General features: G+C 41.3%; 1 protein-coding gene across 8 annotated transcripts in view; it reads left to right on the top strand.

Annotated features, from left to right (window-relative positions):
• Positions 1-19260, top strand: part of LOC108654831 (protein qui-1) — a 55006-nt gene that overhangs the window by 26649 nt on the left and 9097 nt on the right. For all 8 annotated transcript variants that reach the window (XR_016196998.1, XR_016196997.1, XM_089261550.1 and 5 more), the window contains 10 exons: positions 1174-1334; positions 1428-1572; positions 1697-1862; positions 7129-8038; positions 8750-9210; positions 11616-12063; positions 12130-12256; positions 12361-12472; positions 14580-14762; positions 19165-19260. Coding sequence is in view for 6 of the 8 variants with exons in the window: in XM_089261550.1 (XP_089117676.1) it covers positions 1174-1334; positions 1428-1572; positions 1697-1862; positions 7129-8038; positions 8750-9210; positions 11616-12063; positions 12130-12256; positions 12361-12472; positions 14580-14762; positions 19165-19260 (2809 nt within the window). In the remaining 2 variants the exon portion in view is untranslated. The remainder of the gene's footprint in view (positions 1-1173; positions 1335-1427; positions 1573-1696; positions 1863-7128; positions 8039-8749; positions 9211-11615; positions 12064-12129; positions 12257-12360; positions 12473-14579; positions 14763-19164) is intronic.

Genomic DNA, 19260 nt, shown 5'->3' with positions numbered 1-19260 from the left:
CTATTGACTCGCAGCTGCTGTTAGCTACAGTCCACATTTACTGCTGTCTTCTTAAGTGCTTCCCATTTGCTGTTTAAAACCATTTTTGTTGTCGATTCGTTTGCCTTTGCCTCTTAGTCAACGTGCTTAAGCTTCCACTTAGCCGGCGGATATGCAACTAAATGTTTAGCACACTGCGAGGCATTCACTTTGACAGCGGCACGTTTATATCACATATCCTTTATCCAGCTCAAGGCTTTTCATTTGCGCTCATGTCGCTCGAATGCTGATGGCGATGATTGTGCTTAATGAAATTCTTAGTTCTTTACCATTTATTGCCACTCACAACAAAGCGTGACAAGCTGTTCGATACAAACACAGACATACATATATATAGTATATATATATATATTATATATCTTTTGTGAGTGTAACCGTCTGTGATACTTGAAATGGTTCTTTAAAAGAATGAAACTCAATTTACTATTGACACGCTTGACATTTATTAGCTCAAAGTTTACGATTGGCTTTTGATTAAGTTTTATCACACAAATGGAAACACTTAAGATTTGGATTGAATAAAATATATTTTGTGCTGTGACACATTGACAGCAAAAATTATTAAAGAACTTTGAATGGACAATTCAATCAAATCCAAAAGGGGATTTGCTGAATATATAATGTGGACTTTCGGAATAAATTAAGCCAAGTCACGAAAGAGAGCGAAAAACTTTTAAATGAAGCAGGAAATGAAGCCTTTGACGGGGAGAAATGTGGCAATTAAGGCTAACAGCTGCTGGTGGCCCACGACTCTTGGTCCTTCAAACTAGTTTAAGACTTGGGAGAAATTGAGATATTTGATAGAAATGTGAGCTTTTAGGGAGTGCTGAGTAAGAGATACCCTGCATGAGAGCTGTTATTTGAAGTAATTTTTTATTATAGTTAAAAAAGAAAGAAAGAAGAGGCCTAAGAGGCAGACCTATAGTTAGGCACTAGACTAGATCGAATCACTGAGTTCTGTCGGTCCAGACACATATATTTATGTAATTCTATATCTAAAAGCAATATACAGAACGAATATATCCTATATATCACATATAATAAGAGCAGGACATATCTTTCACAGCATTTTCCTTTTATTTGCCGAGTGCACATCATGTAAATATATCTGTCTCTGTCTACTATAATTTACAGCTCGTTGACCGCAGATGAGTGGCTGGCCGAATCTCGACAGCTGCGACAAGTGCTGGACAGATCTCTGCAGCATCTGGCGGCAACAACAAAGGCAGATCTGCTGCGGCGTGTGCAGCTGCTGCGACGCACACAAATCGAACAGGAAGTGCAGCAGGCAATGGGTAAATGTGAACGGAAACGCTTAACAAGAAATACATATAAATAATCAAATGTCCCACCCACACACACACGCACACACACACATGCACACACAGTCCACTCAAGCGAAAAGATATTGGCCGTGTTCCGGGAACGTGCTGCCCAGTGCAGCGGCCGGGATGTGGAGGCGGGCGAGCGTTTGCGTAAAATCAAGGATGAGCTGACCATGAACCTATCAACGGATAATCACACGACTCTAGTGTAAGTGTCCAAGAAATCTGGCATCAGGGGGCTCATTAATCTAATCGGCGACACATAATTCCTATGGCCATTATCATTATCATAAACATAATTATTGTGATTGCTGTTGTTGTCGTTGTTGTAGTGTGCCCGGTAACGCCAGCAGCGAGGCTATCGATCCGGACAACGAGGACCACGAGGCATATTTAAGTAAATTCAAGAACAAAGTCACCGACAAGCTGCGTCTGCTAATCGAGGCGCACATTACAAATGATCCCGATGTAATCAAGGGGAGGAAAAAGACTGTGCAGGTGAGACAAACAAATCCAACAGAGGGGCACGAGGGGGTTGGTGTGATTGGTGTGGTTGGTATGGTTGGTGTGAGGCCTGTGCCCGCAATTAACATTGCAGACAGCTACAAAGTGGTTTTTGTCGGCGCCAGTGCGAACATTAAATTTAATTTATTTTTACTCAAACAGACAGCAGCGAAACATTTGTTTTTGCATACCTTAATCAGTAATTGTAAAGGTAGAAAGAGAAATGAGAGCAAAGAAAGAGAGAGAGAGAGAGAGTGAGGAGTGTTCGCTACATTCCAATTGTTTAACGCTTAAAGCAAAACATTCCACAAATGAGAAACACTCATAAATTAATTCCAAGCATTTTACAAGCTCTAAATTATGAGCTCCTCCGCATTTGCCATTCAAAATTTGACAGCATATTCTCCAGATTTTGTTTTCTTCGTGCTTGGCTAGCACCGGGGGCAGGCACTCCATATTCTGTCATGGGCCTGAAGCGACGCTGCGGGCAGGTTAATTAAATATGTGCGAGAGTTTATGTTAGGCAAGTAAATTATGTAGGCAGTCGCTGTAGCGTAGAGGACAATGCTTTGAGGCAAGATAAATATGCATTAAAAAATCAATAAATAATGCTAATATATCAACAAAATAAAAATAACTAAAACAATAAAAAATATTAAAAAAATAATAATAATAATAAAAAAAAAAAAAAATTGCCTTTAATATATTAATAAAGTAAAATAGTGTAATATATGTAAAATATTACATTATTATTATTATTATTTTATTTGCTTAAAAAATATCATTTAAAATTTTTTAATATAGTAGTTAAATAAAAAATAATAATAAAATAAAAAGCAAAACTTGCTTTAAAAAATTCTACATATTTTTTAAAATTATTTATTTATATTTTTTTAAATTATATATAAAATATAAATAATATTACTAAATATATAAAATATTATATATAAATATAAATAATATTTTTTAAATTAATGTTTAAAAAAAATATGTAAAATTATTTTTATGAAAGTTTTGCTTTTTATTTGTATTTGATTCTTTAAATATATATTAATAAATTAATACAAAAATTAATCAATATAAGAACGTGATTACTACTATATGCATATGTATATTTATTATTATTATTTTATTTATAATTTTTATTATTATTACTACATATGATTATTATAAATGTATATATATTTATTTTTTAAATTTTTAAATTTTTGTCAGGGTATATGAGTTGACAATTATTTCAGTTAGCTATAGACAGCCAAAACGGGAACAGCTTCTGTATAGGAATTTTTAGACAATCAACCAGAGCTATTCAATTGCAGACATTCCCATTGATTACTCAAATGTCCACTCGCATTTACTACTGCTATGCTATTATGCTCATTTCCACAGTCACCACACATAAATTATTTCTATAAATATATCTAGACCCATATTAATAAATGCCAACAACTCTCCTGCCTGCCCCGTCGCCTATCCAAGGCAATTCCGAGAAACACATATTGATATTAGATATTTATAAAGTCATCTATTATTTATTGCACAAAAGTCGTTAGGAACTATGGACGGCATAGTCTCAAGTCAATCCATTATTAAATCTATATAGCCTCGCCTGATTTATTGTCGACTTTCTATTAGTGTGGCTTACATGGCATTTTCTCTGGCTTATCAATTTCGTTCGTTCAATATTTGCTGAAACACCTGTGAAATTGAATTGCCAAATGGCTGATGGGCAGAGAGCAACAACAACAACATCAGCAGCAAATGTGAAAGCAAACGAAAACAGAGAACGAACGTAATAATAATGGAAGGAAATCCAAAAAGCAAAGCCAATAACAAGGCATCTTCATTTTCTGGCATAAACAAGGCTGGATTTTTGCTTGGTTTTCACAGCCGCCAGCCATAAGTATTTTTGGCTCTCCACCCCCGCCCAAAAAAATCAACAACAACAACAATTTGCCAAGATGCTGGCAACAATTTACGTTGGGCCGGTGGTTTGGGCTGTGTTTGAGCTGGCTGGATGACTGTGTCTTCCGGACTTGCCGCATTGCTGGCCACGAACTGGCGCGTTGGCTTTTGTTAAAAGCATTTAACATTTCAACTTGGCCAAAACGAGAAAAAAAACTCAACAGCAACAACAACAACAGCAACAAGAGCAAAATAGAAAGCGAAGGACGCCGCGTAATGCGAGCTTTGGCTGCCCCATTAGCGGACGCACACTCTGCCAGTGCCACCCGCCCTCTCTCTGCCCCTCTCGGGCTGCTCCACTTCTTCCGCTGGCTGGCCCCAATACGAGCGCCGGCTGCTGCATGACATATTAACACACTTACACTTGTGCACAACTGCGGCCCACACGAACTGCACTTGTTTGCACTTAACGGCAGTGCATTCACTGGCAAACACGCCACGCCCCCTCCCCCTCCTCGTCAAGAATCCTTGAAATTTAAAAGCCTCGCCAGTGCTGTGGCACTATCTTAAAGTCGACGCCAAAGCGCCGGCCCTGGATTCGGTGTGGTGGCATTAGCTCAAGGCAGCTTTAGCACTTTGACAAAATGTTGTGGCATTTGGAAGTCGTCAAGTAACCGAGAAATATGCAAAGTGTGCACGCACACAAAGATAACACTAGCACAGGCTAGAAAAGAAGAGGAAGAAGACGAAGAAGCGGAAAGGTTTCACATGGCGTATGCGCAATATTTCTATGTATTATGAAATTGTATGCAAATGTCGAGCTAATTAAGCGACTACTTCAGCACATATCTGCACTTGGCACACACACACACACATACACATGTACACATATTCATACAATACCCCTCCGCCCACACTTGACCGCTGCTGCATGTTTATGTGGAAATGTTGATTTAGTGGCTGAGCCACAGCCAGTGCAGCGTTCCAATCAGATTTACAAAGCGAAAGCTGCTTATTGAAGCCAGAAATACACTTGAGCGTACATGTACACTGAGCGAAACGCAGCGTGGAAAAAGGTAGAGCTTAAAAGGAAACTTTATGCAGCATGTGCTGGGATTTTGTTTGGCAATTAAAGTGGAGAAAGATTTGAGTAAAAAGATGACTGGAAGTTGTTGAAGCAAATGAAGGCAGTTACACTGAGAGAAAATGGCACACAGCTGTTCAAACTGTATGTAAGAAATTAGTGCATACACGGAAATGCCAGCTAGATTTATTGATTGAAAAAGAGACTTGACTTTGAAAAAATTGAACTGTTAAAACCGGAGCAGCTTTATATATAGAATAGAGACTTTACTCAGATAAAATTTAACTGCAATGAGACTATTGTGAGGTAAAGTTTACTTAAACTAAAGATGACCATAAATACATAAATTTAATATTTAAATGTTCTGCACAGTCAAATAAGAACAAGAAGAATATGAGAAAGCAGAATTGTAAAGTTTATTCAAACTAAACGTGACTCTGCGTATACACTGCAAGAAATGCTGAGTACGTTGAACATGCAAATATGAAAAAAGTAACAAAAGAAGAAATTACGCTCAACTCTGAACTGTAAACTTAACGTGACTGCCTGTACACTGAGAGAAATGTGCTAAAAGAGAGAAAAAAAAAAAAAATAAACAGCTCTACAGCTTAATGAAGCTGAGCTGATAAAAAGTTCAATTAGTTGAAGCTTATTGAAGCTATACGTGACTGGCCATACACTGAGAGAAAAGCGGCAATAGTTGATGTCAAATAAATAAGTAGCTTACACAGCTGGAATAGAAGCTGATGAAAGCAGAGGATTAAGCATAGTGCGCGTTGAAGTTAATACAAACTAAGAATGGCTCGGAATGACTCTACACAGAGAGAAATGTGCTGCTAATTGTGCATTGAAGGGAAGTGGCTTTCACAGTTGGACAAAGAACAGCTGCTGGAACTTGAGGCTGCTGGAGGATTTGGAATTCAATTAGTTCAAGTATATTTAAACTAAACGTGACTAGCCATACACTGAGCGAAATGTTGTGGGCGATGCGTTTAACTGTATATTGCAAGAGCAGCTGCTGAGTGCAAGCTCAGCTGCTTGAACTTTTCCATGGTGAGGGATTAAAAACAACTTTGCAGTTTACCTCAAGCCACATGTGGGTGCTTGTACACTGAAAGAAACGTTGTTCGATTTGTGATTTTAATTAACTTTGGGTAAAGCTGAAGTAGAGGCAGAGTTTTGTGGAATTGTTAAGATATTTGTATAGCACCAGCTGCCTCCTGCTTCCCCCCTCTCCCTCTCTCTCTCTCTCTAACTCTCTTTGCAATGCACTGCAATAAGTTTATGTAAATTTGAAAAGGTCTTCAGCTTTTGTTTAAAATTGAGTGCACAACTTAACTTTATTATAATAATAATTAGCTTTTAGCATGAGGCCAAAGTAAGGGAAGAATAAAACTTCAAGAACTGCTGTCCACTCGAGTCGCTCGCCTTTGAGGGCTTAACTCATGCTTTAGTTGTGCAGTGTATGCATGAGCTGCGTCTGGATGGCTTAGACAGAGCTAAAGATGAAACTGAAGGGGACTCGAGAGAGCATCAAGTGTGAGTGTGTGTGTGTGAGAGTGTGTGCGAGTGTGTGCGTGTGGGTGGTGTCTGCTTGTTAGCGGTAAATATGCCAGTGCCAGGGCAGTGCCAGTGAATGAGAGCACGTAGAACCACAAGGATGCTGCCAGAGGATGAGTATGAGTATGAGGATGTCAGTGACAGCAGCGCAGTTCAGCAGGTGGCACACTGTCAGCAGCGCAGGTAAACAAAGTTACAAACACACACACACACACATCGAGACAGAGGGCGCTTTATAAGGCAGACAGACAGACGGACGGATGGACAGACGGCAGCGGATGATACTTTGGCATAATATATGCCCCGGTCAGGAAACGAGAAGCGAACTTTTAGTGCTGATGCTGCTCCTGCTGCTCCTGCTGCTGTTGCTTCTCCTGCTGCTGCTATTGTTTCTCCTGCTCCTGCTGCTGCTCCTCCTGCTGCTGCTGCTGCTGCTGCTCCTGCTGCTTCTCTTGCTCCTTCTCCTGCTGCTGCTCCTCCTCTTCTTCTCTTGCTCCTGCTGCTTCCCTTGCTCCTTCCCATTGCTGCTGCTGCTGTTTCTCCTGCTCCCCCTGCTCCTGCTGCTGACAAGCTTCAATTGGCATGGCTGGACTGAACATGTCAAGTGTCCAATTTTTGCTGCTGATTGTTGACTATTTGAGTCCCATTTAGTAATGGCTGCCAGCCACAGAGACAGCGACACTAATTCCCCCATTCTCTCTCCCCGCTTAGGAAATCTTTCACGAGCATGCCACACACTTGCGCATACTGCGCGAGCATACGGAACGTGTGGCCCTCCTGGAGTCGCGTGTGCCGGCCCAGTTGCGGCAGAATTTGATGGCGAATTTCAGGAATGGCAGCCGACATGCACCGTACTTCATATGCGGCGCCCATGGCAGCGGCAAGAGTGCTCTGATTAGCGCCCTCTATGGGCAGGTGTCGGGCTGGTTTAGTTCGACGCGCGTGCATCGGGTGATACGATTCGCCAAGGCCACGCCCCGTTCGGCATACAATTTGGAGCTGTTGCGCGTCATCTGCCAGCAGATTTCGATTATCTTCAACATACCCGAGGGCTACTTACCCAAGGACGCCTCGTTCGATCCTCTGTACATTAGCAACTGGTTTCAGAATCTGTTGCGTCGCATCGAGGACATGAACAATGATGTGCTGTTCCTGTTCATCGATGATCTGCATTTGCTGAATCCGCTGGACTGTGACATTGTTGCGGCTCTCTCCTGGTTGCCCACATCGCTGCCCTGGAACGTGCAGATCATCTGCAGCTCGACCACGTCCGTCGAACAGCTCAAGTTTACGCCCATGCAGCGCGATCGCTTCAAGTCGGCGGAATATCAATTCGTGCTCTCCCACGAGGCAAATGCCACGCAGCTGAAGAGGCCAGAGGAATGTCCACCGGACGTGGACTTTGTCACCTATGTGGAGCAGCAGTTCGACGAGCTGGAGCAGCAGTACGGCCGGCAGGCGGTGGCCAGCCTGGCTGCCTACATCACCTGCTCGGAGTACGGCCTGACCGAGACGGAGCTGCTGGAGCTGCTGATGCCCACCGATGATCCCGAATCGCTAATCGATACGCACAATGGACACTTTAGCTTCGCCAGCTTCAAGAAGATACACAAGCAAATGGGTAAGACAATCGAATGTATCCGTATTTCTCTATATCTATGTATATGTACTTATGATCTTTATATCTATCTATCTGTCTATCTATCCATCCATCTATCTATCTATCTATCTATCTATCTATCTATCTATCCATCTATCTATCTATCCATCATCTATCTATCTATGCATCTATCTATCTATCTATCTATCTATCTATCCATCTATCCATCTATTTATCTATCCATCTATCCATCTATCTATCTATGCATCTATCTATCCATCTATCTATCTATCTATCTCTCTATCTATCTATCTATCTATCTATCTATCTGTCTATCCATCTATCTATATATCAATCTATCCGTCTATCCATCTATCTATCTATTATCCATCTATCCATCTATCTATATATCAATCTATCAATCTATCCATCTATCTATCTATCTATCTATCCATCTATCTATCTATCTATCTATCTATCTGTCTATCCATCTATCTATATATCAATCTATCCGTCTATCCATCTATCTATCTATCCATCTATCCATCTATCTATATATCAATCTATCCATCTATCTATCTATCTATCTATCCATCTATCTATATATCAATCTATCCGTCTATCCATCTATCAATCTATCTATACATCTATCTATATATCTAACCATCAATGCATTTATCCATATCTCTATCTACATATAAAATCTTTCCCTTTTTACCCGTTTGTCCACAGATCAGCGATTGTTGCTGCACGATAAAATCATGTCTGGCAAAGTGCTTCTACAGTGGCGTCACAACTATTGTGCCAGCATCGCCAAGCAGCGTTACATGGACGCGGAGCGCACACGCAGCCTGCACATGGAGCTGGCCAATTTGTTTTTCCCACAGGACGAGGACGAGAGCACGCTGGAGAACGACTCGACCAGAAGCGATACAAAGTCTGTCATCAGCTTGCGGGAGCGTGAGCCGCAGCACAAGGACAAGGAACGTGAAAAGGATAACGTTTCGGCTGGCCGTAAATCATCGTCAACGCATCACAACGACGACACATCCACCTTTTACAATCCCATTGCTGCCGATGTCTCGTACAGCATGCGGCACGTCGAGGAGAGCTGGCATCATCTGATGCGGTCCGATGACACGACGCGCTTCAAGCAAATCGCAGTCTGCAATTTTGATTTCCTGCTCGCGGCGGTAAGTTGACAGCCAGCCCGACCCTTGAAACACACACCGCCTCCCATCTTCCCATCTTCCCAACCTATCCATTAGCTACAATCTTAACGAGCAGTCGCAATTAGTTGCGCCGTGCGGAAATTAGTTTTGCAACGCAGAGCCGCGAAATGCCTTTGCGATCAACGCAATTTACAGCATTGTCACAAGCCAGCAACAACAACAAGAACAACAACAACAGCAAGCAATCAACTTGTCTAATAAACTTTTAAACAGCCCATCAAATCGAAACAATCTGAACTCCCCTCTCTCTCTCTCTCTCCTCGCTCCAACTATTTGCGCTAAAAGTTTTACAGGCTAACTTGAGGCTCATATCTTTTATTTTTGCTTCATAAATTCTGATCAGATTTAAGAGTTGCAAAACTGTTGGCAATTTGTGTTAAGGCATCAATAGCTGAGATGTTACCGTTATTTAGACAAATGCAATATGCGCAACTTTTCGCCTGTCTGCTTTATCTATATAAACAATTCATTTAACATTGAAATGAAGAAATTTTCAAGACATCTTTGCTTCAGCTTTGAGTCTTAGATTTTGCTATGAATAAGTTTGAACTCATCAATCTCAGTATCAGCTTGAAGAGGTATTAGAAATAATGAACACAAAACTCCTATTCGCATTAATTGAAGCCTAGCGAATTTCTAGCCCCCAAAAAAAAGCTAAAACTGTAGACCAAAAGAGCTCAGCTGCAATTATCTCTCAGTTGTCCAGCTGCTGAGAATTCTCAAATTGCAGCACTGAATGAAGCATTATGGCTAAAAACAATGGGCTGACAGGTCCAGCAAGGGACTGACTCGGACTGATTCGGACAGACTGGGACAGCCTGGGACAGCCTGGGACAGCTGCCAACGTCATTTGGTGTTTAATTGTTTAAAATGTCGTCATTCATTATGAAAGTTGTTCGTGCGGAAATTACGCCGAATCGCGCTGCACAGCCGCTGAAATTGGCAGAGTTTTCCGTGTTTTTTTCCAGCATTTTTTTTGCATTGCCTAGACAAGGGACGGTCGGACATGATTATTTAAGCAGCTTTTGTGCTGGCAAATCGAATTAAGCCAAGCAAAAAGTGCCGAGTTTTATAACGAATTTATCGCTGCTTGACAGATGAAATATGCATTTGCCCATAAATTGTTGGCCGACATCGAAAATAAATGCAATTCATGCGAATATATGCAAAATATGTGCAGCAGTTAAATGTTGGCCAACGCATAAAAAGGGGCACGAGACGAAAGTTGGCAGGAATCGGAAATATGCTGAGCTCAATGGCATATGAAAAATGATGCCCTGCGACACTGTTGCAGCTGCTGCAAGCTCGACACGTGCCACTATTTCGGCAGCTCTCAACAGCAAGTTGTGTAGGTGTGTGTGTGTGTGTGTGTTGCTAGCTGACCTGCTTTCCAATTAAGCGAATGCATAAAAGTGCTGCCGCTGCAGCTGCAACTTGATTTAATTAACATTTTGGTGAAGCCCCCCGAAAACTCGCCCGAAGGTCAGTGGCTAAAAATGTTTCCATATTTTGCAACTCTGTGTGAAAACTTTTCAACTGGGCTAACAAAATTTGTCAGTTTGCCCGCTTTGATCGGCCATTTGTTATGGGCACAACAGAATCAACTGACAGGGAAGCAATAAAGTTGGCTTTATATCTATGCAAGCTTTTGCAATTGATATTAAATAACTTGGACTAAGAATACCTCTATGTTTATTTTAGAGTTTCAATAACTATTTAAAATAATTTAAGAATACTCTTGACTTTATTCAAGGCAATCATTCGATAGTTCTCTAACAAAATTATTAAAGCAATTGCCTATATTGCGTATACGTAATATTTACATATAAAACGTATACTTAATATGCAAATTGCACTTTAATCTACATACCAAATTGAACCATCCACTACAAGGCGTATACGTAATATTTAGCTAACTTCCACACACTCTGCAAGCAAATACAATGCGTATACGTAATATCCAAGCTAGGCATAATAAAGCATCAACATCTCTTTCAGCGACTATTCGTAATATTTCATTAAGCTAAATTACAAGCGAATACAATGCGTATACTTAATATTGAAATATTCAAGCACACATCTCACACACAGAATGTTCGTAATTTAAAGCTAAATTAGAGGCGAATACAATGCGTATACTTAATATTCATGCGGCTGCCCAGACATTAAACATTTTTGCGGCGTATGCGTGCAGCTGTTTAGATATGCCAAATAACACAAGGCGTATACGTAATATTGCCGCTGCTTATTATTAGTACACACACACACATAGCATACAAATACTCATATATATACAGAATTTATATATTGAGGCGTATATGTAACATGCTAATTCATGCCACAATTTCGGCCTTGGGCATTTGCAGGTGCAAACGGTATCGATTAGCTACTTGCGCTGCCTAATCGAGCACGTGCGCTGCTACATACTGGATCGTGACATCGAGCTCATCTACTACACCATACGCAAGTCGAGCGACGTGCTCACCCGCGATCCCATGCAGCTGGGCTCCCAGCTGGTCTCCTGGCTGCGGCCCATCGGGGAGCACGACGACGACGACAACTCGCTGCTGAGTATGACGGTGCGCTCGGCGACGGCCTGGTGCGATGGGTACGCCGTGCCGCTGCTGGTGCCGCTCACCGGCTGGCTGCCCGCGCCGCTGCCCTCCCAGATACGCACGATGACGGTGACCGGCACGGGCGTCATACGCGCCGTTTGCCTGGCGCCCTCGCGCCAACACCTGATATTGGCCACCAACTCGGGCGACGTCCAGCAGTGGCACATCATGAGCAACTCGCTGGAGCATACGTACAAGGGTAAGTGTGTCATTAACGGTGCTGCCATTAGACGAGCTAATCATCATCATCATCATCGTCATGCAGGACACACGGCGGCAGTCACGTGCCTGCTGGTGGCGCCCCAGCAATCGCAACTCCTGCTGACCGGCTCCGAGGACTCGACCGTATTGGTGTGGCACGTGTCGCTGCGCGAAAGACGAGCGCACATTAAGTGAGTGCACAGGCCTGACCTTGCCGAATCAGGTACCTAATCGGCTTTAATTTTTCCTCTCTCTCTCTCTCTCTCTCTCTCCCTCTCTCCCATTTTCTTTGCAGAGCCCACACAGCGGCCATAACGGGCGTCGCAGCTGGCGTCAATAACACGCTGATCATTAGCAGCAGCGACGATGCAACAATTGCCATCACAGACCTCGCCAGCGGCAAATTGGTAAGTGTGTTCCTCTCCCCCTCACCCTCACCCACACCCTCACCCTCACCCTCACCCTATTTAAATAGATAAAGCTAAAGGCCAACGCTGTTTAATTGAATACCATTTGGCATTTAGCTTAAATATGCACACATTTGCCGAGCAGAGCACTGAAATGTTAGCTCGAAAATGTTAAAGTTCTTAAATGCATTTGGCTGTCGCCTAATTGCGCGACCGCGACGCGATCCACAGCAAACAAACCGCATTAATTTGCATAATTCCTTGCCTTTGCGCCAAACGAGGTCGTAATCACAGTTACTGTACACGCACACACACACACATGTATCTCTCTCTCTCTTTCTCTGTGTGTGTAGTGTGCTGCCAGCTGCTGTACCCTATATCATAGTTAAGAGTCACAAAAGGTTGATTTATGTTTGCATACGCTTAAGGCTTTTTGTTTAACTTCAGATTAGTTTAGCCGAGCTTGGGTTTTGTTTGGGTTTACAGTATGTGAGCGTAATTAACATATTTGTTAGCTGGCAACAGGCTTAGCTTATGCTAGGCAGCTGTTAGATATTTTCCTATTTTCTTAATGCAATTTTAGATTCTCATTTTAACTTTTAAATGTTGATTATTGAAAATTGTAGAACTATTTATAATTTATATATAGATATATAGGTCATGTAAGCTTGATGTTAATATATTTATATTATAACACTTTACTTTAATTACTCTAACTCTCTCATATAAATATAGCAGTTGCTATAAAATCGTTTTCCTTTGTTGCTCTGTTAAGCAGCTGTTACACAGCCTTTGTTGCCTGTTAGTCTGTTATAGACATTTCTGTAGTCTCTTACAATAACAGAACTCACATACTCAGCTATGTAGAATAACATAGTATGTTAAGCTGCCATTAGCGCTATGTCTCTGTTCAATTTGCTCTGTTATCAGCACAGTAGCACCGCTGCTGTTAGTTAACAGCGTAACTGCTGGTCGATTAGCTCTTTGCAAGCGTCCTGCTACTGGTTAAACATGAATTTGTGTTTGTTTGTGGCATGCCTGACAAATGAAGCGGCCCACATACCGGCCAAGAAGCGCCTGCCTATGCCCATGTAACCATAAATCATATTATGCGGAAATTTCGCACATGTCCACACCCACACACACACACACACACACACACACACACAGGCACACGCACACAGGAGCTGGCACATTAAACTGTGATTAACTACAATGCAATGTTTGCATATAAAGTGCGGCTGGGCATGTCCTTGGACCTCCTGGCTTGCTTCCGTGGGTGTTGAGCGGCAGCATACACACTTTATTACCACTTGCTGGGCGTAAAATAAAAATAAAAAATAAAATATGTCGACTAGCATATTTTAAAAAGCCAATTTCGCTGACTGCCACAGAATTTGAAAGCTAGTCAAGTGCAGACTTTACACTTAACTGTGGCATGACGCGGCAGACAGCATAGCAGAGCAGAGCAGAGCAGCGCAGAGCTCAGACGTCGACACATGCGAAACACACCAAATTACAGGCGCTTATTAAATTAATTACAATATTAAGTATACGCCATGTACGCAGAGTCATGATGGCTGCTGTCTGCTGGCTGCTGTCTGCTGGCTTTGCTTTCATGTTGCTGTCGCTGCTTTTCGCATTTTCGGGTTGTTGCTGTTTTTTACGTATATATAAATATGTATATATATATTTCCTTTTTTTTTTTTTTTTTGGGTAATTTATCAAAGTTTTGGCATTTCTGTGTGACTTTCGACTCGCATATACACACCTAGTGTAAGCTGTGCCGTGAAGAGGGTGGGCTGGGGTGGGGGTAGCTATTGGGGCGGGGGGCTGGTGCTGGCAACGTTTGCTCGTGCACATTGTCAACATCGCATGCCAAACGGTAATTAACTTAATGCATACAAAGTGTGCCACACACGCAGGCAGACAGAGAAATACACACACACACACAGCCACACTTAAATATAGCCTCACATGTGTCACGCCAGCCTTTTCAGCCCCGCCCCGCTCAGCTGACCTCGCTTAAATCAACTTCAATCGAACCATAAAAACTCGATTGCATTCAGTGAGCTCATCTAACAGTTGTTTTTGCTCTGATTTACAGGTGCATCGCATCACCTTCCATCGTGGCCCAGTTACGGGCATCCTGGTCGCCGGCGCCTGCGATGTGCTCATCTCGAGCAGCCACGACAAGAACATCTGCGTGTGGGATCTGGAGAACTACGCCTTATTGAATACCATGCAAATGACCAGCTCGGTGCTGCGCATCGACATCTCCTGCAATTCGGTAAGTACGGCCATAACTTGGAGCACTTGCTGCAGTCAGAGCCATGGCCAATGTCGGCCTGACAAATGCCCTCCACTTATGATGTCTATGCCAGTCAGGCGCACTCATAAATCCATTTGATATATGCCGAGCAGTTTCCAGCCAGCGCTCGGGCTGGGCACTGGCAGGAGAAGGCTTAGTCGGACACGAAAGCAAATAAACCATAAAGTAGTTGACAGGACAATCGAGATGGAGATAGACCTAAATTGAATAGTATTTTCAGATTTTAGAGAACAGATATATTAGAGTAGAAAGTGAATAGTAATTGGCAATTGTATAATTTATTTAAATGAGTTTTATATAACGCATTGGGCAATTGGGTTTTATAAGGACAAGAGATGAAGATACATTTAATTGAAAAGTATTTTATGAAGTTAGAGAAAAGATGGATGATTTTATATATATGATAACCTTATATATATATACAAAAAAGACTGTATTTTTATTATTATTTATTATTATTATATCTAAAAATAAAATAATAGTGTAGATAGTTTTTACACCGTTCCTTCAGGCAACTATATCTACCTCTACGATAAAAGTTTTTAATGAATTTCGTATAAAATTTTCCTCAATATATCATAGAAAATATATTCAAGTAGGCAAATTTAATATTCACATATGACCATGTACTATTTTTCCTACGCTAGTCAAGCCGTCGCATATGCGTGTCTCATGCATGGGGGCTCTACTTATTGGCAAATGCATTTCAAATGAAATAATAAAAAAATGTTATATGCTTGGCTCAGATGCCAACTGGAAACCGTTGCTTTTTATGTCCTGAGCGCAATGAAAATGTGAATTCAGTTTATTATGGCTTTGTGAAAACGTATGAAACAGCCAGCAGGAGGCTTGCCAGGCAACACAAAGCGTATACATATTTTTGAGCAGGAGAAGGTGGACGAGGAAGTCTATCTAGACATGCCTGTCTCTTAGTATGTTTGTCTGTTCGACTTTTCATATTTTTATTAAATGGTTTAGGGTATCTACTAGTCGCTCACTTCACTTCAGGCAGTCTTGTTCATTTTGAGTTATATTGAAAGAGAAAATTCTTTAAATAATTGAGCGAAATGTCATAAATTTTCAAGATTAGTTAGTTTTGTTTGTTTTATTATTTCTATCCATTTAGTTGGAGGTATATTTAGATAACAAAATAAATAAATTTGACTCATATATACAAAGGAATTTTTAGCTGATTAAATTTTAATTAAATGTATATTTATGATTTGCCTAAAAACTTACAAATGTAATATAACTAAAATTAAATTTTATACAATTTTCGTTTAAATAATTTCCAGCTGAATCTTTGTTATTCTCAGGTATAGTTGAAATTCCTGTTGATTTATATATTCATATATTTTGTCAACTCATATATATTAGCATTCTCAGAGCTTTTAAATTTTCTCGTTAAAATGAAAACAAAAATGAAAGTTAAAGTCTTATCAACAAAAAGAAATAAATTTCTGTCGCATTTTCTCTTATTTTTGCTGTCTGTCTCTGGCTATAAACAATAAAAACGTGAATGCAGCTACTCAAATTTATACTGAATCATATATAAATTGAGAGAGCAGACATACATATACACATGCCCATCTGTATATATAAATTTTGATGCTGTTTTATCTCTTTTAGGCTGCTTTGAGCAGAACAATTAGCAGTTGAAATTCGCCATGAATTTCGTCCGCCTATTTATGTGGATTATTAAATTCTGCAATAATATGCGCCATGCATGCCATTTGTGGAGCGCTGTGTGAGCTTTAAGGCCATAAAGGATTTGTGCCCATCATAAGTATGCCAGCTGCGTGTGTGCGTTGGCCAAATAGCAAAAATGGCAGAAATCTCTGTTTTAGCCAAGAATTTCATGACAACAGCTCAATTCACTCGCTCTCTCTGTCTCTCTCTCTCTCTCTCTCTCTCTCTCTCTCTCTCTCTCTCTGTCTCACTCTTTCTTTAAAGCTGCATTTGATGGATACAGCTGGCAAAAGAATATAATAAAAATGCTAGAATATACAAATGTGCTTAAAGCAACGGCAGCTAAAGCTGAAACATGTCACAGCTTAATGGAGCCGGCTGAGGCGGGGACGGGGGAGCAGAGACAGAGAGTGAGCTAGAGAAGCGGCGGCAGCGGCTGCTCTGCCGTTTGCCTGGCGGGTGGATTCTAATAAGTGATTTTGGCTTAGAAGATCCGCATTACGAGGCAAATCCTTTGTTGTCAATCAGCTTGACAAAAAGCTGTAGCAACTGCTTCTGTTGCTAACTCGCTCTCTTTCTCTCTCTCTCTCCCTCTCTGTGTGTGTGTGTTTCGTGTCTATCTCTATCAATATGTATTGCATACTTAGCAGCAATTTGGCACGCAAAACAATATCAATAGAGACGTTCTGTCAATGGCAACTATGAGGTATCTAGGGGGCTACGAAGTATCCTAGCTGCGCGACAATTGATGCATGTTTCGCTGTGTGTGTGTGTGTGTGGGTGGGTGTTCTCTCTCGCGACAGGCAACATTTGTGTAGCTAGGTGAATGCCTCAGGGCTTTAAAGCACATTCCATTCGCCTCAGATAACACGATGCTGATATTGGATACAGCGGCGTCACTTGAATTACCAAAAGCAGAGCAAGCCCAAGGCACACTTGGAGAGAGGGGGGAATCTACACACACACACGCACTCTCCCTCTCTTTTACTCCTTCTCTATCTCAATTAGACAACTCGCATTTCGGTGTACTGTTGCCAAAAGTATAAGGCAACATTGTTGGCCTTATCGCATTAAGCCAAAGTGCCGAAAATTGAACAAATTGGCTATAAGCACGTCGCTGATAACCGGCGTCTAAGCAGCTCGTTCGCGCACAAAATTTGAGCCTCAAAATTGAAATGTAATTTTACACAACACACACACACACACACATGAGACACTCCTATGTGTGTGTGCCAGCTAGCCAGCCACTTGAGAGACAATTCCTTTATCCAGCCATGGCCAGGCGAGGCCATGGCATTCCTTGGACAGCCGTGTGGCGCATGGCGAATGGCAAATGGCAAACGGAAATCAACTTTCTTACACTTTAGCTTACATCCTGATGGCTTTGCGGCACGCTAAAGTCTCACTTCGTTCCGCCGTCACCCGCTGCCCGCGCGTCTTCTGGCCGGGCTATTTCCCCTGAAAATTGAAATGTTGCAATGAGCCAAATGGCCCCAGCGACTGCCGTCCTTGTCATTTGCTTCAGCCTGACGACTTCTTCTTATTTCAGTACTCGTTGTTGTTGTTGTTGTTGTTGTTGTTGGCATTTTTCAATTTCCCGACTCGCTGGAAATACTGCAGCCCAGCCTGCCCCAGTTGCTCCTGCTTCGTTTCTTTTTTTTCTGCGAGCACACGGCGAGAAATTTATTAATATTTAAAAGCAATCAGAGGAAAGATAGGATGCTCACAAAAAACGAGGCAAAAAATGAAATACGGAATAAGAGGAAAACAATATTCGATTTGGCGCTTTACCAGAAAGAGAAAAACTTAAATTTTGAATGTTTTTTTTTTGGATTGATAAATTGAATTTGTTTGAGAAAGGATAAGAGCTATTCAATTTATATTTCAGTGCGAAGTAGAAAAATCTTAGCAAAGGTAGAGAAAGTATAAAACGGAAAGTGCTGCAAAAAGATGAGAGTAAATGCAGAAAGAAACTGAGGGAGAAATTGAGAATAAAAGTAATGAAGGCGAATGGGCGAAATGCAAGTAAAACAGAGATCAAGACAAGAACAAGTGGCAAAGAGTGAAAGAAAGAGGCAGGGAACTATAACAAAAGTCTGATAAAAAAGAAGGGAAAGTAGAAGAAATAAAGAAAGAGGTCTGATAAATATATAAATAAATAAATAAAATAAAATATATATTTTTACACGCCCCCACTCTCTCTCTCTCTCTATCTCTCTCTAATTTCTAATTTCCTCATATTATCAATTTATTATTCCTTTGCTTTATGAATGATAAGAGATAAGCTGGAAGATTCTAATTCACTTATATATAAGCAAATCAATGAGCACTCCCACTAAAGAAAGTATATATTTATTTCTTATTTCCATTTACTATACTTACCCAACCTTAGCACCCTTTTCGCTCAGTGTACCTTAACAAAAGTTTCAACTGCGGAATGCAATTTATTAATATTTGATTGGATAGGGCCAAACAGTATAAACAGAACTGCGTAGGCAAGCAGGCTAAAGAGTGAGAGAGAGAGAGCGATAGAGAGAAAGTGAGACAGACTGATTGAGTTGGGCTTTTGTCGCCATCAAATGGCAGGGAATGCATTAAAATGGCGTTGAAAATGTCAATTAAATGCGTTTAATACACATTGTCCTTTCGTCCTTTCGCCTTGCTGTTGCAGGTATTTTTGCTGGCGCTCTGCGAGGATAATGCGCTCTACGTGCGCACCCTGGCCACTGGGAAGGAGCTACACACGCTCAAGGGGCACAAATCGCGG

The sequence above is a fragment of the Drosophila navojoa genome, chromosome 5 (genome assembly GCF_054131105.1).
Source record: "Drosophila navojoa isolate 15081-1374.11 chromosome 5, UAZ_NAV_1.0, whole genome shotgun sequence".
Taxonomy (NCBI): Eukaryota; Metazoa; Arthropoda; class Insecta; order Diptera; family Drosophilidae; genus Drosophila; species Drosophila navojoa.
The sequence above is the reverse complement of the archived record's forward strand: the minus strand, read 5'-3'. Positions and strand labels throughout refer to the sequence as shown.